Source organism: Anser brachyrhynchus (genome assembly GCF_964034855.1).
Source record: "Anser brachyrhynchus genome assembly, chromosome: 12".
Classification (NCBI taxonomy): domain Eukaryota; kingdom Metazoa; phylum Chordata; class Aves; order Anseriformes; family Anatidae; genus Anser; species Anser brachyrhynchus.
In genome coordinates this window covers 11,794,483-11,815,006 of record NC_137707.1, presented here as the reverse complement: position 1 = coordinate 11,815,006, position 20,524 = coordinate 11,794,483, and the positions used below count along the sequence as shown (strand labels likewise).

The window sequence follows — 20,524 nt, the reverse complement described above, 5'->3', positions numbered from 1 at the left end:
ACTGGGAGCTGCACAGACACCAGCGGAGGGAAACACTGCTTTATTGGAGCACATCCTGCCCCACAGACAGCAAAAGCCTCTCCAGACACCCTACCAGATCCCCCTGCTGCCACTCCAGCTCTTCCTGGGTGAGAAGGACTGGAGTTGTGTTCCTCTTTGCTGTCTTCAAGCTGCTGAGCGCATCCAGCAGGTCAGAGGGTGCAGCGGCACGGGCTGCGTGCTTGGGCTGGGTCAGCGCAGAGGCCCAGGGCACACGTGGCAGCCATGCAGTGCGAGGCTCTGCGTGGCCGCTGGTCAGGCTGCTCTGCGTGCAGCCAAGTCTGCAAGTGCCCAGAATGAGCCATGACCTCGGAGGAAGAGAGGGACAAGAAACTGCAGAGGCAGCAGCATGGGAGACCTCCTATGAGTTTATAGAAATGGGAAAAGAAGAGGTGATGAGATCTGTGCCATGGACTCAGAGCAGACGGCTGATCTCTGTGAGAAGTCAAGCAGCACAGAGGCAACTGTTTCTCCACGCTGCACAACAGAGCAAATTAGCTCATCTCCCTCCCTTTTTCCTGGATGAGACACAGCACTGGAAGCAAAAGCAAGAGGTGCCAACTGCATTTCAACACAGTATGGGCACCCCCATGGGCCCAAAGTCCTGAACCTGTGTTCTTCTCCTTCCCTCCCAAACTCTCAGCCCTTCCCAGGGACGAAGGATGCTTGAGCAGAGCAGCACAACACACCTAGCCCCAACAGCTCAGGAGTCCATCTTGATGAAGACCTTGGGCCTTGAGAAAATTTTGAGGGCCTCCTCTATCTGGGAGAGCTTCCTCTCAAGCTCCACCCGCCTCTTCTGAATGCTGAGGGTGTCTGCACGCACTGGCAGCATCACCAGGTCCTTTAGCAGCTGCTCCTGGCCTGGAAGGAAAAAAAAAATAAATCTGGATGAGTGGAAGAGGAAAGGAATTTGTCTTTTTCCTAACACTATACCCTCATTTTCAGTCATGAAACGGTGGCAGCAGTGGAACAAGGACCTTGAGAGAATACCCATCCCTGGCTTCAAAAAACAACTGGACGAGGACCAAAGCCACAGTTTTGAGAAACCTCTGCTTTGAGCTAGGGTTGGACTAGAGACCTCTGAAGGCCCCTTCCAACCAAAACTGTTCTTTCATTTTAACAGCAATAGTAACCCAAAGCTCAGGTCCCCTGGGCAGAGCCAGCCTTGTAACCCACATTTCCCACCAAGCTGAAGGAGATTGCTCCTTCCACACACACAGATCAAGTGCAGTGATTCCTGCACTATCCCAGAAACGTGCCTTATTTCAGCCTCTCTCCAAGTGGCAGGAAATCAGGTGGCAAGCCAGTGCCCCAGAACTCTGCTTTCCCCTAATCCTAACTATTTTTCCGAGCTGGAATCCCTGCTTCTTTTCCTCTTACTCTGCTTCAGATTGCTGAGCGTCTCCAGCCGCTGGCCCTCCGGCATCATGGTATGACCAGGTGGCGTGTCAGGATCTGGCAGGCTTCGCAGCTGCTCCTCCATCTGTCTGCGCCACAGCTCCTTCCTCTCCAGCAGGCTGTCAAGGCAAATGAAAGCCCACGTCAGCACATCTGGCAAGAATGACTGCCCAAGAATCGAGCCCTTTGAGCCCCGCTGGTCTCCGTGTTGCTGCCAGAGGACTACAGAAGCCAAGGTCTGGCAGCACCCCCACCCGTCTGCTGGCTTATGCTCAGGGCTTCTGCTCCTTGCTTCTGGTCCAGAACACGGAGTCCTCTCAAAAACATCCATGGGCCAATGATGGAATGAAGTTGGACAAAGTGGATGCTGGCAGAGAAGGGCAGACACAGCAAACAGCCAAAGGACTCATACAGTGGCCTGTCCTAGAAAAGGGTCACCCAGGAGCTGTTGGGGGCCCCAGAACTGCTTTTCACTCAGAACCCGAAAATGCAAGTCACTAGTTGGATGCTCCTCAGACTCCGTGTCCAAGGCAGGATGAATGCTTGCAAAGCAAACCAAGCTATCTGCCTCTGAAAACAAGCCTTTTAACACCAAAGATCACGTGAAGCAAGGCCTGCAAAGGGGCAGGAGCACATTTCTCAGAGCACACAGAGCATCCAAGTTAGCATCATTGTAACAATGGCCAGCAAGGAAGGAGGAGACAAAATCCTTTCCAAGCCCAGTCACATCGGCCATGGGGTGCTTGTTAAATGAAGAATTCAGCAAGTTTTGCATTTATTCCCCCAGGCCACAATCAATCGCACTGCCAGCATATGGTGGGAGACTGGTCCCTGCTCCCCAGGCCTCTGTCTATGCAGAAGTTGGGGGATGTAGTGAAGGGAGGTGGGCTCATGGCAGGAACTCTCATGGACCAGACAGGGGCATACATACTACTGGGGGACGTGGCCCTTTTGCTTGGCGTTGTACTCCTCCTGCTCCCGGTGCCTCTGTTCCAGCAGCTCAGCCATCGCCTGCAGTGACTGGGAGCGCCGCAGCGGGGCCCGCTTGGCATTGCGGGCGTTGTGCTTAATGAAGTCAATGCTCCTGCCCTCCACCTGGATCTGAAAGGAGAAGGGGAGGCAGCAGGAGCTTGCTTAGCACACACAGGCAACTGCCCTTGTCCCCATGAGAGAGAAAGCAAACAGGTACTTGCATGAGACGCTAAACTGCAGGTGTACTACAGCAGGATGGACGCACCCTCAGCCTGTGCCATCTCAGGAGTCAGAGCCACAGACAGGCAGTAGCTGTGGCCATAGTTTGAGAAGGCAGGCACCAAAAAAAAAGCAAAACCTAAAAAACGCCTTTTTGAAGTCCTAAAGCTGACTCCACATGAAGTGTATGAAGCAGGAGCAATGCACAAGTGACAGAAACCCCTGGGAGCCCATAGGTAGATCGCAACTCACCTTGGTTTCAGCACCTAGTGCCTCTGGAGCCTCTGTGCCTGCACCTGCTTTCATTCTGGCAAGGTTTGGGGAAAGTGGTCTGCATGGCTTGATCCCAGGGCCACAGCGAGAATATGCCCTCAGGAACTTCAAAGTCTCTGGATTCGGAGGCGGGGAGCTCTCCTGGGAAAGGCGAGAAGAGACAGGCTACTGGAGGGATGCTGCAGCAAAGAGAAACCCAACGGGCAAAGTTTGTGTGGTCAACCACAAGCTCAGCCGTGAGTTTCCAGTTGACAACTGACAACACGCTCTTTCTTCCACAGTTTGGCAGAAGCTCTTGGGAGAAGGCAATCCGTACATGAATCACAGCCAGCAAAGGCCAAACCAGACTGCTTATGGCAACAAATCCAGACCTGGCAAATGAACTTTGTAAGGAACACTAAAAAAAGAAAAAAGGCCTGCAGAAACATACATGTGGATCACAAGCATATGTAGCATTGACCAGAGAGTCCCTCTCTAGTGAATAATCCTGTAGGCATGAAAGGAAAGCAACATCAGATAGGTAACCCTACAGAGATACCTACCAGTGCGAGGGACAATCTAAATGGACAGTCCAAACTGGCAATGATCATGACTCCTTAGAAAGCAGAAATCTTTCTGTGAAAAGTGCAAATTCCAGAGTGGAGTGAGCGTGCTGAAAGTTGAAATACAGAGTTGTGGTTTAACCCTGGCAGGCAGCTAAGTACCGCACAGCCAGTTGCTCACTCTCCCCAGGTGGGATGGAGGAGAGAATTGGAATGGTAAAAGTGCAAGACCTCATGGGTTGAGATAAAGACAGTTTACTAGGTAAAGCAAAAGCCACACATGCAAACAAAGCAAACCAAGGAATTAATTTGCTATTTCCCATCAGCAGGCAGGTGTTCAGCACTTCCAGTAAAGCAGGGATCATCACGCATTATGTTTTCTTGGGAAGAAAAACACCATCACTCCCCCTTCCTCCTTCCTTATCCCAGCTTTTATTGCTGACCATGATGCCACATGGCCTGGGACATCCCTTTGGCCAGCTGGGGTCAGCTGTCCTGGCTGTGTCCCCTCTCAACTTCTTGTGCACCCCCAGCCTCCTCGCTGGCCACCTCCATAAATCCAAGGAATACTGCAGAGACCTGCTATAGCAAGCTTTAATGAAATGACACAGGGGGGCATGAAGCTGGCAGACACACAAATTAGATGCTGTTCTCAAGTGCTGCTCCGTTTTGCACCCTGAATCTGTGGTTGCCCTATGTTGGACAGAAAGAGGAGTGAAGAGTGAGGGAGTCTGGTAGTTTGGGGAGGGCAGAACTGCATCTGGGAGGCATTGTCAGAGGTATTGGCTAGCTTCAGAACAAGGTGACGCTGTCTGATGTCTAACAGGCAGTTTGTGACAAGTCAGTCTGAGGTAGTTCTCAAACAGACCCTGAAAACTGCAAGTCAGCTCTGTGACAAGCAGGTGACCTTACACTAAGTACAAGTGGCACACTGCTCTGCTCTTGGAAGTGACAGAGCTATACATGGCAGCCTCCAAAACTTTGCCCAAGGTCTTGGATGCTCTGTCAGCTGACCTGCAGTCCTCTTGAGGCACATCCCTCCTTGCTCGGTGTAGTTAGCTTGGCAGACCTGACTGAATACTGAAGGTTGGGTAGGACAGTAACATCAGTCATTTTGACATTAGGACTAGGTTGGTGCTGTATGCAGTGCCCTCAGCACTGCCTAAACTGATCACACTCCAAAGATGATCAGTCTTTCTTCAGCAGGAGCCAGGAGACTCAGATCTCTCCAATAAGTTAATGAAAAGCGCTTTTAACTACTGGGGTTGGTTAGAAGTCAAAAAAAAAAAGTTTGTAATCTTAGGAGGGTACTAGCAGATTGCAGTGCACCCTGTCTGCCTTCATGGGAGCACTGGGAGAGTGCTAGAGCCCTTGTCAAAGCAGCTGCTACAGTTTACAGCCTCAGGGACAGAGGACAGAAGAAAAACTCAACGCTAGACTCCCAAGACCTAAGAACCAATTTCATCTCTTAGCAGAAGCTCCACAGAAGGTGGATATCCTTTGGAGGGAACACAGAAGCTCTAGGAGGGCTACACCAACAGTTAAAGCAACAAGAGTCAGCTCCAGGACTTCCAAATCCACAGAGCCCAAGTAACACACCACAAAGAAACTGTCTACAAAGAGACCATCCCCACCCCCCCCAAACAAACAAACAAAAACACCTATCTCAATCATTCTATCATCCTCTAATCCAGATGATTTGTTAAACAATACAAACAAGGTTTGTACTCCTGAAGCACATGTTGGCTTGCTCCTGTGTGTGGAAGGGTCACAGATACCAGAAAGAAGGTTGGCAGCACACCAGAAAGAGGGGATACAATGTTTGGAACCACTAGCTTGGAAGGCATCTTGCCAATTTTTGTGGTCCTTATCAGTACATATGATGAATCAAAAGTTGGCTCAAGGGCCACAAACTGGAGGGAAGCAATGCAGAGATTAGGAGGAACCTGAAGGCTCCAGCTCAGCAATGGAGCACCAAGAAAGGGCTTGCGTAAGTGGTGATGCTTGAGGCGTTACCCAGCTTCTTTGGAGAGGCATTTCGGTGGGTTTTGGAAGTCCCTCCAACAGAGGCACCATGTATTCCAGGTATTCACCAGGGGAGAAAAAAATATCCAGAGGAAGAAATAAGCCAAAAGCAAAACTACACAAAACCAGACAGCTACTCAGAACAGAAGCTATAAATGTTTCAGATCAGCTACACAGCTGATAAACCTGAGGAAACATGGCACAGCCCCACATCTCTCCTACCACAAGCACAGGTACAGGGGCCGGGAAGTGCATACACCCCTACTGGTTGCACTGGAGCCAGGAGACCTCCATCTTGGCTGCCTGGTAGATGTTTGTGTGCCCCCACTGCTCAGTGGTTATTCACCAGGACAAGCGCTTGAAGAATAATACGGAGATATGGCCCACTGTGGATCCAAAGGGTCCTAAGAGCTGGACCCAAATTTGCAGCAGCCTGAAGGCTGACCTCTCCTCCTCTGTCCTAGTTCCGTGCAGAAATGGTGAGAGCAATGATCTTTGGGGCAGAACACCACAGCTTCCTGGCATAACCCCCACACAAGAGTTGCCCCAAACACTGTAAAGCTGGAAAGCCAGCTGGATGCACCCCAAGACAGGGATATGTTATAAAGGCACTGCGCTGCCCCAGGAATCACCTTTAGATCTCTACAACAAAAGGGCCAAACAGGAGCCTGCAGGCAGTGGGTGTGATGAAATTTTCCCCTTCTCACCTGCATCCCAGGCCAGGAGAGTTCAAGAGCTCAGCGGGTACCCACCTGCAGTCTGGCCTTCACCTTTGACTCCACATTCTCATATTTCTGGGATTTCCACAGAGCTTTCACAGGCTTGGGCTGGCTGTGCTCCCGGGCTCGCTCCTTCTCTTTGCACTGCTTCTGAATTTCCTTTATTCGCCTCACATTTTCCTTCTCATGGTCCTTGGACTCTTTCCCTGCACAGCAAGGGGAGATGCGGCCTTCAGCCCTCAAACACTGCCAATGGATATGGACTCCTGGAGCACGGCACCAGAGCTGACAGCTCCATCTCCAAAGCTGCCCACAGAAATAACAAGCTCTCCCCTTTCCTGCAGACTAGACAATCTGTGCATTTTTCCAATGTTAGACACACACTCCTGTGCTGACCCTGTTCTGGGCAGATCTCAACTGGCCCAACCAAATCCTCTTGCATTCCCCTCCTGTTTTGGCACAGGACTTGTGGTAGCCACCAGCTGGCAAACACCACGCTGGCACCAGGTAGAGCTCAGGGCAGCACCAGGACACGAAGCCAATTAAGTGACAGCCAGTGCTCAGCTTTACCTCCTTTCTGGACCTCTGACTTTACTCCAGGTGTCTTCCCTGAAGAAGGGAACACCTTTTGCAAAGGTGTCCTCAGTAGCCACACGTATGAACCATCTTCCTGAATCCTGCCTGGCTTCAGTAACAAGGAATTCCCTGGGTTAAACATGCTCTATACATTAAGATTTCAAGAACAGCTAGTAGCAAACTAGTAGCAAAGTTCACTAATAACAAACTTTATTTCTAGCATCTCTCAGCACTCTCTCAACCATGACTGGCTGCTCAGTCCAAATTAAACAGTGTCTTCCTGCAGTCCTTCTTCCCACTGCAGACCTTGGCCAGACTGGACTGAGGGAGGCCACAGCAGCACAGGCAATGGCCCAGGGATACCACTGCCAGCCCGCAGGCATGCAGGGCAAAGACAGGAGATAAGGTGACTGGCCCTGTGAAGCTCGAGCTCTCCTTGGGCAGCAGAGCTGAGGAATCCACCCAAATCCCTGGAGCATCATCCCTGGCTCCAAGTGCAGGTCATGTCAGCAAGGGCTCAGCTGTACTTACTCTTCACTGGCAGCCCTCCACCAAGAGAGAGCCCCTCCAGCTGCAGCAGCAGACTGAGTGTCCCCTTCTGCCCCTTCTCCAGAAAGTCCTTTCCACTGGGCCGAATGCGAGGGGCTGGCTGGAGCTGGCGGGCACTGCTCAAAGCATGATGTGAGCTGGGAGGCAGGTCCAGGGGGGCAGAGTTAAAATCCAGTTTCTGAGCATTTCCTTCCAGCCTCCCTCGAGCTACAGAGAAAGAAGAAGGAAAGGGAAGGAGAGAAGCAGGTTATCAGGATTTTACCTCGTGTTTTTCTTCAACTGCAACTTCAACTGCAAGCAATGCTGAAGGTCCCCCTCCACCTCTGCCTCATGTTTTCCCATCTTTCAACCAGCTGTAGGGAGCACCTCACTTTCACTGGTGAGGCAGCAGAAGCACCCCTGCATTGGTGTGGGTTAGAGGCCAAGACTATTGAGCACAACAAAGAATAAGGACAGAAAATGGGCAAGCTGCATCATGCTAAAGTCCAAAAATGCACATCCATAACATAGCACTTGAGGACTCACCTGAAAAAGGGCGTCTATAGCAGTTTGGAAAAAGTGTAGGGTCTGGAGGAATGGGCCCAGAAATCTTGGATGGCCCTTCACACATCCTGCTCTCTGTCTCTGCAACAGAAACCAACCATCACTGAGAATGGATTTGAACAGGGCTCATGGAGCCACTGCAAAGCTGCATTTAATGTGTATGTGAACTTCTGACCTTCCCTAGACAGCTCAAATGGACTCCATGGAGGTGAGGCAAGGGATAGAGCAGCACTGTCGCTATTGTGAGACTAACCAGCATTGATCCTGAAATGTCTGTGGTTGTTGTAATACCAGTATCTTCAGCATGGAAAATCTTTCCTGACTTTGCTCTTCTATACAGGACAGTCTGATATACATACACAAGCATGAGCCAGGCTGTTTTAACTGCCCTGCGTACCTTCAGTGCACACAAAACACAAGGTAGATTGACAGCAGCCAACACCTATTTCCCTGCCCACTGAGATCTTTTGGATAGCACCTTTTCCCCGTAGGAAATGAACCTGAAGGACTTGCTCCTTGCTCAGAATATGAGGATTCAAATGGAGACGCTGCACTGACAAGCACAGGCTGATGGTGTTTTGGACGATGCCACTAGAGCTCAATAAGTCATCGGAGTCATGCCATGATTTTGACAGGAGCCATGTCAGCTTGACTGGAGTCATTGCTGCAACAGCTGGGGTTACAGCCTGCATAGCCTGACTCCTGAGACAGTAATTTAAAGATTTCAGAGACAACTCTACTGAAAGAGCCCCTTTTTAGAATCCTCAGCATGCCAGCACTGATGGGACACAGCATCTTCAGTTTAATTTATAAACCAATAAATGATCAGTACAAGGCTGAGTGAGCCTGAGTCATAGCAACTAATGCACTGCCGTCTTCCCTGTTAAATCACCCTTGTTGACATGAGACCCATTAGCAAAAAGCTATTACTTATCTCCCAGACACAACTGCAGAGGCAATGTAAGCGATGCTGACTCCTGCACACCAGTAAGCATGTCCAGTGGCTTGTTTGTACCCAGCTACCCTGGAAAAGCTATTTCTGAAGAGCTTCAGATACGGACTCTCAGACTGCAATAAAAGGGCATTGTTTTCTTATTGTTTAATATCCTTTAAAATGAATCCAACTAAGCCAGAACAGGCTCTCTCATTCTAGAAAAACTGTTTACCAAGAGATTACTCCAGAATAACTACTGGCCTTGAAACTCACATCTGATCTTGATCTGAACTCACCTTCAAACACAGTAATTTATACACAGAATGACAGACTGGAATCAGGACCTGTAACAGAGCAGACAATTAGTGCGGGGGATTGAAGGAGGAAAGGCAAGCTGATGGGAGATGGGGGATGGAAGGCTCATTTATACCTTAAAACAAGTCACATTTCACATCCCAACAGCACCCTGCCCTGCTGCAGGGAATTTGCAAATGACACCCACTCCCTGATTTGCAAGTCACATCGCCTCTGGATTTGGATCTTGCAAGATCAGACAGCCTTATTACAATAGCAAGTGCTTTGCCCATCTAGGCACCTACAGCGCACCCACCCATGCAGGACACAAGCCACCAGCATCTGTGTCACCTGGCCCCAGGACGAAGCAGCCAAGCCTCCAGCTCCCAAGCACAGACTTTCTAGGTGGCTGCTCTGCTCCTGCTGACCACGGGCGTATCTGAACAGAGCTGAGAACTAAGCAGCTCCCTCTGCCAGCAGGGGATGTGCAGACCTCCTCCACTGCTGCTCCCACCCTTTTGCTTCATCTCTTGTGACAGCTCTGTAGCTGAGATGGCCCTGATCTGAGCCGACTTAACTCACTACACCTGCAAAAACAACCCACTTCTTTTGCTGTTTTAGTTTTCAGCCTGTTTAACATTCTGCCCAAATGTAACCTGGCTGTTGCCTCCACAAGGGGATCAGAGAAGCACTGGGGCAAGCACAAGGGAAGCAGCAGGAACATCCACCTACGAACACAGAGGATGAAACAGAACCAGTCCGTTTCAGCTGTGACCTGACAGCTGGCTCAGCCAAACTCATTTGTACGCAGAAAAGCATCTCTATCAGTGTGTTAGAAACTGAAACATCAAAAGTATCTGACCTGTTGCCACTAGAAAGACACTATTTAAAGCCTCCACACAGGCTAGGGCCTCTCGGAAATGTAGGCAGACTCCACAAACTCAGTCCAATTAAGTCTAGGTAAACAAATTCATGTGTGCAACTTCTTAACCCAGTGCCAGTCTGCAGAGCAAGCCAGGGAAGCAGCTCCTGGCCACAGGGCTCACCTGAAGTCAGCATGGCTACAGAGGAGGTGTCACCAGTTTCCAAAGTAACCAAGTGAATACAGCATTCCTTACTCATCCTGTCTGAGCCCAGCTGGCTTCCCTCCCTTCCCCTCCAGGACTACAACTTAATCCTGACCTGGGAGTCAGGAAAATGCAGTCTCCAGCCCTACCTCTTCTCAGAGAGTTCAAGAGCTCAGACGGTACTCACCTGGCCTGGGTCCCTGGCCAGGAAGCTCCTGCCACATGCAGAGCTGAAACAAGCTTTATGCTTCTACACGTCAACCTCTGCAAAAAGGACAGAAAAAAAAGATCCCTCAATGAACTGTGATAAGCAGAGCAATTCATCAGAAACAAATCAAACGGCTAGTCTCAATGCAGCTGTTCTTGGCTGTTTATTTCCTTCCTCCACTTCTGGCCAAAATAGACAGAAACACTGGAATAACCTCAGGGCCCCAAGGCTGCATTAAAACCAGGTGGCACACAGACCTGAGCAGATACCTAGCACAGGAACCCCAAGGTAAAACCAGGGGTCAGGAAGTGTGGTCACAAGAGCAAACGCTTCAGAACAAGAGGGACTGAGTTTGCTCCTCCTTCAGCCAAGGGCCGAAGCCTCCCTTGCTTCCAGGATGAGGGGGTTCAGCACCCAGCATGAACCTATTTGACAGGAAGGGGAAAAAGGGAAATGAAGACGGAAGAGAAGGGCAGGGTTGAACAGGGCAGTTTCCCCCACCCCTGGAGTCCAGGCGATGCTTAATGTACATTTATGTACTGTAAGCCTACCCAGGGATGTTGGTCTGTGCCAACACCTTCCCCTTGCTACTCACTGCAAATTGCAAGGGGAGAGATTAATTTTCCCCTTTTAATACTATTCCCAACGCAGCTCCCTCGGATGCCACCAGCTCTTCCCCACCTGCGGGTCTCCAAGGCCTATTTTCTGTCTCTCTGGAAACACAGGGGGCCAGGTACTGCCACCCGCGGTACTGGCATTTGCACGTAGGACATCTGTTCCCTCCTAGGGCACGCATCCACCTCCAGCCCGTTAGGAACAAAGCCAGTTATCAGGCTGCCAAGGAGTCAAAGGCACGTCCTGCAGCAGCATCCTGCGGTGGAGGTGAACGCAGGCCGTGCTCAGCGCTGCGAGGAAGCCGGAGACTGAGGTGGGTCTGTCAGAGCACCAACACGGCTGCAGCCAAAGCCTCTCCGAGTAGGACAAGAGAGCGGAGGAGGAGGACGCAGGAGGACGGATGAGCTGCGCGCTGAGGTTACAGGACCTCACGTGCAACAACGAGTCCAGGGACAGCCTGCTGCCTCCACCGGCTGTTTTTTTTTTATGGGAAATCAACACAAAACCTGGTTTGGGGCTCACGCCGAGACACAAAGCTCCGCCGCACGACACCTGGACAGCCCAGGAAAACATCTCATGCCTCCTTTTGTTCCCCATGCGTCCGGGAAGAGAGCAGGGTGCTGGCGCCTGGCAAACCCGCAGCGCTTCGGGGCTGCCAGGAGCCCCCCGAGGCTCCCCCGGAGCCCGAGCCGAGCGCCCCCCCCACCCCCGCTCCGTGCGGCCGCCAGCCCGGCTCCCCCGCGGCGCGCCCACCCCGAGGCCCTCGGGCCTCGCCACGCCGCCTCCGCCGCCCCCGGGCCCCTCACGGCCGCCGGGCCCCGGGGCCGGCCGCACGCACCCGCCCGCTGCTGGGGCCCGGCCCGGCCCGGCCCGGCCCGCACGGAGCCGCCGCGCTCCCCGGCAACGGCCGCTTCCGCCGGGACGGGGGGGGGGCCGGGCCGGGCCGGGCCGGGCCGGGCCGGGAGGGGCGTGGGGGCGGCGGGGAGCAGCGGGCTGCCGGGGGGTGGGGTCTGGGGGGGGCCCCCCCCCTTTGATCAGTTCCCCGGGGAAGTGCTCAAAACCCATTTCGCTGGATTTCCTCCAGAAGATCCCTGCGGGGCCAGCTGCCTGCCGTCCCCCCCCGGGTTCCCCCGATGAACCCTCCCGTGGAGGAGGGCGCCCTGCTGATGGCTCCTCCTCGGGTCTTGTGTTCAGGCTCTGCTGGGCGCTGGCGGCTAGCCCCCGATGCAGGAGCTGAGAGCCCTGGGTTTGGGATCACCCCACGCTGATGTGGCTGGGCAGAGCCAATATCTTTACACCTACAAAATACCTCCGATTTATACCCCCCCCCCTTAATTTTTTTAACAGAAGTTCTCAAGTATGTGCAATAGATTGTTTCAGGCTGGGCTAAGAGCGAAGCCGGAGGGAAGGGGAGATTGCAAGGTACAAACCGCACTTTCAATCTGTTGGTTTTTCAGGGGCTGTGCTGCGTGTTGCCCCTTGCTGCCCCCGCTGACAGCTTGCCTGCAGGCCGCCTGTGGAGCATTCAGTATTCCAGCATCCTGCAGGGCCTTAGGGAGTCCTCCCCGCAGTGCTGACCCCTTTGACTTTTACATGCACCTCACATGAACACAGGAGGTTGCTTGCTGTGACGTGTTGCTCCCTTTATACGTGCTCGCAGGCTTTCTTGCACCGATAGAAGCAAAAAATAAAAATAAAATTCTGCAGGTATGGGAACAGGTTCCCCAATATCCAAACTTCAATCCACACCTCAGTACATGGCATGGAAGAAAACACTGAAAGGCAGCCAGGAACAGAACAAGACTCGACATTATTTTGCTGAAATATTGTCTTAGTTCCTCTTTTTATGATTTCTTTCCAATTCAAGCAGCTGAACTTATCTTCTAGGTTAAATCTGACTTTTTGCTGTCAACCATGGAGCACGCTCTTTGTCGAGCTGAAAGGCCCTTGTTTGCTGCGCAAGTGCTGAAGACTTCTTTGCCTCGGTCAAACTGGAGAGGTCACAGGAGGTTCAGCAATACAGGAGCCGCAGATTGACCAGCTTTGCTGCTTCAGGAGACCATGCTGTGTGGTGTGGATGTGCTTGTCCATAATCACAGCTTTCCCTTGTAACAGTACATCCCAGTGCCACTGCTTCCGTGCTGGATGGTGAAACAAATTTATCATGGAGGAGATGCTGGTGCTGGGGTCAGCCAGAAAGCACCGCATTCACCTGTTGGAGCACTCCTTTGACTGCCACATTATTCGGATGAGTCAACAAAATGCCATCGTGTTTATAAACATGCAAGAGCCATTTCCCTACATCATGGTGAGCTCGAGATACAGCTGGCCTCTGCCAGCAGCTGTATGCCCAGGAGTGCCCTTCATCTGTCGCTGCTTTTTGGTGGCTAGAGAGCTTCCTCTGTGCTGTCCTTTCCATGGTTTTGCTGTTGGTATGTTCAGGCTTGGTGAAGGCCAGCTTGGGGCTGTCACAGCCATGTCGCAGAGCCCTGCCACCCCCAGAGGATGGAGACCCCCCCACCTCCCAGTGACTTGTCCCAGTGCTGCAGTGTCCCTGGGGCCCTGAACCTCCCAACCCCCAAATCCTGACACCATCTCTTGTTCTACCACATGGGACTGCCACAGGCAGCCTGGTCAGCCCAGCTCTGCCACATCCCCATCTCTTTTTTCCACCTCTTGGTTTATGTGGGCAGCCTGAATCTCAGGCCGTATTGCTGTTGTGTCCCCTGCAGGGTGTAACGGCCTCCCCCGGTGCCTTCCAGAATCTCTTTCCCAACTGGCACCTTCAAAACGAAGGCCAGAGCCAAGCCAAGCCTAGGGCCCAGGTGAGACTTCAAAAGAAGGATGGGCATGAATTACCACTGCTCATGGGTTACCATGGCTTAAAAAACCGATGGCTGGCTTCTGTCGCCCACACTGCTTCTCCCTGTGCTGCCTTCTGGGCGTGGGGCCGCTCATGTGGGATTTTGTGGCTGGAAGCGGCAGAGGGAGTGGGCAGGACCAGTGGTGAGGTGCACTGTTTGCCAGGGTGGGTGATCAGTGCCTGCTGCCTCTCAGGGTCACAGACAGTCCGTGGAAATGACAAAATGGTGTTTGTCTGGCTGTTTAAAAGGCAAACTGGGAGTTAATTCAGGAAGGAGGTTAGAGCAGAAAGGGATAGTCCTTAATGTGTCAGGACATCAAGCTCGTCACTACACATGAGGCCTGCGTGGCGGGGCGGCTGCCTCCCCCTGCTCCCTGCGGCAGGGAGGCCCCGCCAAGGCCGAGGCCGGGGTCTGGGTGCTGGTGCTTGGCCCGAGAGAGGCACAGGGCAGCTGCATGGGCTGTGCTGGGGCAGTCAGGGTCTTCATGGAGCTCAGGGTGGGTGGGGAAGGACAAAGATGGGCCTGCTGCAGTGAGCGGGTCAGTTACAGACTGAACAAGCAGTGATGGAGGCAGAGGGCTAACAGCTGAGCTGGGCACTGGCTCCAGCGCCCGGTGTGTTGGGAACATTTCCACCTCCTGTGTCCCCAGGTGTCACAAGAGAGTACCTAGGGCTGGCTGCTTTGGAGCAACTCCTGGGGGTCTTGCACCAGGCAGAGCTCAGCCTCCTCAAAGCTGCCAGACCTATGGGGGCCATTGTCCCTGTGGCTCCTGGGGACAGATGTCCTGTCCGGGCAGAGCACCACAGACTGGGGTGAGCTCCTGCAGTGGACGAAACTTCTTACAGATGTTGGTCTCCACACAGATGCTGGTCGGTGGCCTGGAGCCTCCTCCATGTCAGCGTCTGTGATGGAGCCTCGTGCCCTGGCGGGCAGCCCTGCGGGGCAGCAGAGTGGAGGCCACGAGCCTGGACGCATCCTGGCTGAGCTGTCAGCAGCCCTGGAGAACCCGGACATCAAAGCCTTGGAGGTAAGGGCAATGCCACGTTTGACATGGGAGCAACCTTTGTCCCCTGGTGCAGAGCATAGCATACGCCTCTGTGTGAGCCTTGTCCAAGAGCAGGGGACCCTGATGTGTACCAAAATTTGGGGAGAGGGAAGGCACAGCAAAAGCACCTTTCTGCAGAGGGTGGCTGTCTCTGGGGCAGGGCCCAATTATCAGGAAAAAAAGGCACCAAGTTACTCCCAAATTTTTCTCTAACCAAGATTAAATGACCCCAAACATTTATCTGCAGGTTTCTAGTTAAGCTGCATAAATAATTCCCAGCCAAGTCCCCACCCATTTGGCTGGGGTGTTCTGCCCCGCTGGCGTGCTTGAGGCTGTTCCCAGGGCCTTGTGGTGGCCCCGTGGCCGTGCAGGGGCAGGGTAACAGCCAGAGCCCAGGGAAGGACAGCGGGACGCTGGTGTTGAGGGACAAGCTGCAGTGGCACGGGTTGCTCCCACACACGAGTAGTCTAGGCTTGCCCTCAAGCCCTTGAGGCCATATTAGGTGTAAACCCATAAATCCGGGTGGTTACTGCTGGCTAGTCCAAGCCATGGTGGCTGCAAGATCCATGCCAGGGCACAAGGAAAACGGTTGCAGGAACCAGCAGGGCAGGGGCATCATTTGCCAGCGCTGTCCCCCCATGTCTGCCACAGTGGGCTGAGGACGGGAGAGGTGTCGTCATCCACGCCACGCTGTACGAAGAGGAGATGGGGAGGTACAAGGAGCTCTTCCCAGCACTGACGGACCTTGGCTCTGTCCCGGTACTGCAGGCCTGGCTGCTGGCCTATGGTTTCAGACTCGAGGAGGCAAAGTAAGTCACCCCATCTCGTTCAGGAGCCAGCTCCATGCTGCAGCACATCCGGGACCACCATGCAAGAGAATTGAGGAGCTTGGTTTATAGGAATTTTCAGACTTGCTTAGAGTCTAAAAGAACAGAGAAACCAGAGCAGTGCTGGAAGGGAGCTGAGGAGCTGAGCCAGCCTGGCAGGGCAGGAGCAGCCAAGTGCCGGCCAGCCCCAGCCCCAGGCACAGACCAAGGGCAAGGGCTGTACTTGGATGCAGCACCCACGGGGGGGCATGGAGCCCCACAGGTGCCACAGGGCTCTGTTTCCCACCTCAGCAACTTCTCAGCGTTCAGCTGTACCAGCGCAGAGCTGGCCCTGCCCCACAGCTGATTTCTGCCCCACAGGACCGACCCGCATGCCCTTGTGCTGCAGCATGCTGATTTCCAGAGGATGCATCCCGCTGCCGTGGAGCCGGGCGCCCCCGGAGGTAATGCTGGCCCCTCTGCCAAGCAGCAGAAGAAAAGCAAGAAAAGGAGAAGCAGGAGCAGCCTGCAGCCATGCAGAAAGGTCACATCCCGGGACGCACTGGGTGAGCACAGCAGGTGGCTGTGTCCGTGCAGTCTGGGTTGGCAGCTCACGTGCTTTAGGTGATTTTAACTGAGTTGTCTCAGGATAAATGCCGTTCTAAGGCTTAATCCTTAATAGGTCAGTGTGGCCCCCAGCCTGTCTGCTGCTCCCAGAGCTGGAAACATCCCTGTGGGTCAGGTGGTGACAGGGGCTCTGCCACTGGTGAATTTTCAGCTGGGCACTGTGATGCTCAGGCCGACTTGCCCTCACTCTTCCCTCCAGCTGCTATTTTGTCCCTGGGATGTGGCCACAGATCCCTGGCTTTTACCCCACCAGGCAGCCGTGGCTAGAGGGCATACGCCTTCCCCTGCAGTCCCTGACTCCTGTCCTGGCAGGAGTAATATTCTTCCCTCTCCTCCCAGTGTTATAAATTACTCTTTTAGCCAGAAGGAATTAGTTTATTGAGTAAGCGATCAGCAAGCAAAACAGCGCTGGGCGGCCGGGGGGTCCGTGCTCCTCCAAATGGCGCGCGCCCCCCCCCTTTCGCAGTCCCCTTTTATCACCGAGTTCTTCCGGGGTTACGCAGCCCCCCGGCCTGGTACCGCGGCTGCGTTGGCTGTTGCTCGGGGGTCGTCTCCGGTCCCTGTGGTGGTCGCACAGATGAAGGCAGCAGTCTTCCTCTGCTTGGTATGTGGTGTTTTCCCCTCCAGAATCGGTCGTGTTGGTTTGTCTTAAGATAGGGCAGTGGGTCATTGGTTTGGCAATTATATTGTTTACGCAAAGTTCTCTCAGTCTTCTGTCCGAGACAGCAACAGGCAGGGTGCCCCAAGGTTCTTACTGCTGCCTCCCTTTGTGACTCCCTTTGTTCCTTCTTAATATAGCCATGGGAAATAATGAACGAACATGCTTTATACATCACACCCAGGACTAGTGCTGCCCCTGAGCTACAGCAAAGCCCTGGCAGGGAGTGGTTGTCACTGCTGGCCCCTTCTTGTGCCTCTCCAGGACGACTGCCTCGCCTGCGGCCCTTGTACCAGTACATCAACTTCGACATGCCGGGGCTGATGTGCCCATCAGAAGAAGGAGGTGAAACCCTAGGGCCGGCAGGGACAGCAACTGGTCCAGAGCTGGAAGGAGAGCTCCAACAAGGTTCAGTGTGCTTGTTGGGTTATTTGGAGTCCCTCTGGGTTACCAGCTCGTATGCCTGCTCCTTGCAGCAGAGAGTGCTTGTCTGAGCTCGAATAGCTGCAAAGGAGAGCCTGCTGCTCTGCTGTTGATCCCCAGCTTTGGGCAACACAGCACAACCTGCTGCAGGTCACAGTCTGCACATTGCTGAGATGTTGTGGGGCATTGCCTCCCCCTTGGTGCACAGCTCTTGCCTGGGGCCTTTTATTAGCACAAGTTGGATCCATCAGCTCCCTCTCCAAAGCACATGCTGCTCTGCAGCGCTACTAAGCAGCTGTAAGCCTTCTATGGATGCAGAAGAAAGCACCAGAATGGGGTATATTACCAAAATGAGCTTTCTGTTCATTGTTGTGCAGCATTTGACTCCCAAGGTCATCTGCCACTGACAAACTGGCTGAGCCAAGGATTGAGAACTCATCTTACTGACAGCCCTTTTGCAGCCTCTCTCATGCATAACCGACAAGGTACAGGGCCAGGCAACACGGACCCCAAGCCAAGCAGGCCACCATGAAGGGAATGACCTGCTGGCAGGTCATATAGATAGGCAGGGAGAGGGTGAAAGGCTGAGAAGGCCTGGGAGAGGGGAACTGGCCTTGTCCTGCCAGTGACCAGAGACCTGCAGGTCCCCACAGCTCACCTACCCTGAAATGGAGGCTTTGTCCTTGCATGTGCCACTCTGGAGCTTCCCAGAGGCCCAAACCAACGGGGTTGGACACAACTCTCCTATAAATCCCCAAATGCTATGGGGCCCCTCAGATCCTCCACACCTCATCCTTGCTGCTGCTCACAGACCCAGCAGCAGCCAGGCTCTGCAGTCCTGCTGCTCTAGGCTGTCAGTGACCAGCTATAAATACGGAAAACAGAGGGAGAAGAGCTGGTGTGGTTCAGACCATCTGCTTTATTTGAAAGAAGCGGCCAGACTGTAGCTCCTTTTGAAGTTATATGCTTACCTGAGATGGCAGAAATCACCTGGACTTGCAGTGCTTACAGCTCGCTGCCAGCTCCACTCCACTAGTGCTGCTGGTTCTGTAGATGACTGCCCTTGGTGGCAGGTTCCATCACCTTATCCTACTTCAGAGGCGCTTCACCTGCAGAGGTGGTTTCTGAGCCTTGGTGGGACATAAGCACGGCCAGCCTGAGCTGGAGCTACCGACAGGTCTGCTCCGAGCAGCTCGGGCTGGTGGCCCAGCGAGACCTTTCCACCCACGCTGCTGGGACCTGGTGTCCCACCACTGCAAACACTTGGGTTTATCCTGTTTCAGAGACGGGCAGTTGATCCACTCACTCCTCTTGCAGAAACCTCGGCCAGCAGCGCTCTGGAGATCCCAGCCCCAGCACTGGATGACCAACCCATGCAGGTTGACATTGAGAAGATGCTCAGCTGCACGGCCTACCTGGTGTCACCACTCTTTCCTTAGGATAAATAGCCTCACAGCTGTCTGCCTCCTGTTTGACTACAGCCTGGCCTGCAGGGTGGTGATCAGCACCTTGCCCATACAAACAACAGTGTTGTTTTTTTTGGTTTGGTTTGCCCCCCCTTTTTTTTTTTTCTGGTTGCAGAGAACATGATATACCTGTGGAGGGGCAGGGGAAACACCACCACAATTTTTATAATAAAATATACCTGCTTGGTGTTAGGATGCGTCCTAATTTATTCCTTACGTATGAAAAGCAGGAGCCAGGGGACCAGCCGTGTCCCGTGCTGTTGGAGATGACCCTGCATCACCACTTCTCATCCCAGCAGGCAGCAGAACATGGCCCCATCCCACCACACCCCTTGCATTGATTTTCAAGAAAGAAAACTAGGGCGTGAGCTGTCCAGAAACTCAGAGCATTGTTGCAACAGGCTTAATGTAAGCCCAGAGCAACATCTAGCACAGACTCACCCTCCAGATCCAACTGAGAAATGCGACGTGCTTGCACTGCAGCAGACCCAGGTACAAGCTAAGGGGCAACAGCAGGAAGCATCACTCATGCTGGCCAGCTAAAGCCTCTTGAATAGGCATTAGCTCTGTGCGCGGTGTTAATTAGCAGGTGTTTCCACCACATCTGCCTCAGACAAACGAGGACTGTATAGGAGAATCTAGACGTCACAGCAGGGACCCACCTTATCCAAAGCAGTGCTCCTTCAGCACCATCCCCCTCTGCTGCCCCCCCTGCGCAGGACGGCTTCTTGCAGGCTGTAGCCAGGCTACAAGACATGCTCCTGCTCACCCAGGAGCCTTGGCATCCCCTTTCCTCCTCTGGGATCAAGGCCTAACAGGACATACTTGGTGCTTTCTTCTCCTGTAGGAGTCATACTTCAGGATTTTCTGCCCTGGGCAGATGCTTGACAGTAGCACAAAGGAAGCTTCTCAATTCAGGGACAACAGCTTTAAAACAGATCCAAAACTGGCATGAAAGAAGCCAGAGCTATTCTATCTGAATGAATGCAGTGACTGGCCCAGGTGAGCTCAGGAGACATTAACTCACCTGCTTTACATAGTGCTTAGACAGTAGATGCTCAGAGCTATGGCAGACCAGTCTTTTACCTGGAAAGGAAGGTTTGTGGAGAGATGCAGAACTTTCAGTGGTCCACCTGCTATAGCTGAAAACAGTGCCACTTTCTTCATCCAGCTTAGAGCAGAGATGAGGTTGTTAAGGAGCTTGGCTGGTTCTGTGCTCTAACCTTTAAAAATGATGTATCAGTCAATTTTAAAGTGTGCCAAAAGTAAATAAATCCTTGAAGGTAAATACCTCATTTACACACTGGCTAAAGAATGGTCCTATCCATACCATGGGGATTTTGCTTCTTAGTTTGCATCTTCCAGAACTTCCTGCAACCAGTTAGGCAGAAAATAAAGATCCCATTAATCACAAAAGTTGACATGGGAAACCCAGGATACACAGAAGTATCTCCAAAAATCAGCTACTCAACAGCTATAGTCTGAAAAAAAGAGCAATGAGGTGGAAAATGGACCTTCTGGTAGGAGTTACTTTCCCTTGGTAATACATGGATGACAACTACCTCGGCAAGGACAGCACAGAGTTATCTCCTACTTTATCACACCCAGGTTGCTCAGCTGGCAGCACAGGGGTAAGGAATGACTCAACAGGTAATTAGC

The 20,524-nt window shown here is 52.9% G+C and overlaps 2 protein-coding genes across 9 annotated transcripts; one reads left to right on the top strand and one right to left on the bottom strand.

Moving 5' to 3' along the window:
* Positions 1 to 25: 25 nt before the first annotated feature.
* Positions 26 to 11,929, bottom strand: ENKD1 (enkurin domain containing 1). Of its 8 annotated transcripts, none has more exons than XM_080551969.1 (10): positions 11,815 to 11,929; positions 10,341 to 10,417; positions 7,841 to 7,939; positions 7,298 to 7,522; positions 6,224 to 6,396; positions 2,884 to 3,045; positions 2,372 to 2,541; positions 1,423 to 1,559; positions 729 to 903; positions 26 to 400 (listed from the first exon to the last, which is right to left on the bottom strand). In XM_080551969.1, exons 2-9 carry the CDS (start codon positions 10,375 to 10,377, stop codon positions 743 to 745), a joined length of 1,164 nt encoding a protein of 387 aa, XP_080408095.1. In that variant the 5' UTR covers positions 10,378 to 10,417; positions 11,815 to 11,929; the 3' UTR covers positions 26 to 400; positions 729 to 742. The 8 variants fall into 8 exon arrangements, with proteins under 8 accessions (XP_080408095.1, XP_080408096.1, XP_080408097.1 ...); XM_080551970.1 differs by adding an exon at positions 9,089 to 9,136 and having other exon boundaries at positions 390 to 903; positions 11,815 to 11,905; XM_080551971.1 differs by lacking the exon at positions 11,815 to 11,929 and adding exons at positions 9,089 to 9,136; positions 11,043 to 11,461 and having other exon boundaries at positions 390 to 903.
* Positions 11,930 to 14,335: 2,406 nt separating this feature from the next.
* On the top strand, positions 14,336 to 20,458 carry LOC308176333 (uncharacterized protein C16orf86 homolog). Its single transcript, XM_080551916.1, has 5 exons — positions 14,336 to 14,867; positions 15,537 to 15,694; positions 16,073 to 16,257; positions 17,241 to 17,384; positions 18,717 to 20,458. The coding sequence occupies exons 1-5, from the start codon at positions 14,733 to 14,735 to the stop codon at positions 18,836 to 18,838; spliced, it is 744 nt and encodes a 247-aa protein (XP_080408042.1). The 5' UTR covers positions 14,336 to 14,732; the 3' UTR covers positions 18,839 to 20,458.
* Positions 20,459 to 20,524: the final 66 nt, after the last annotated feature.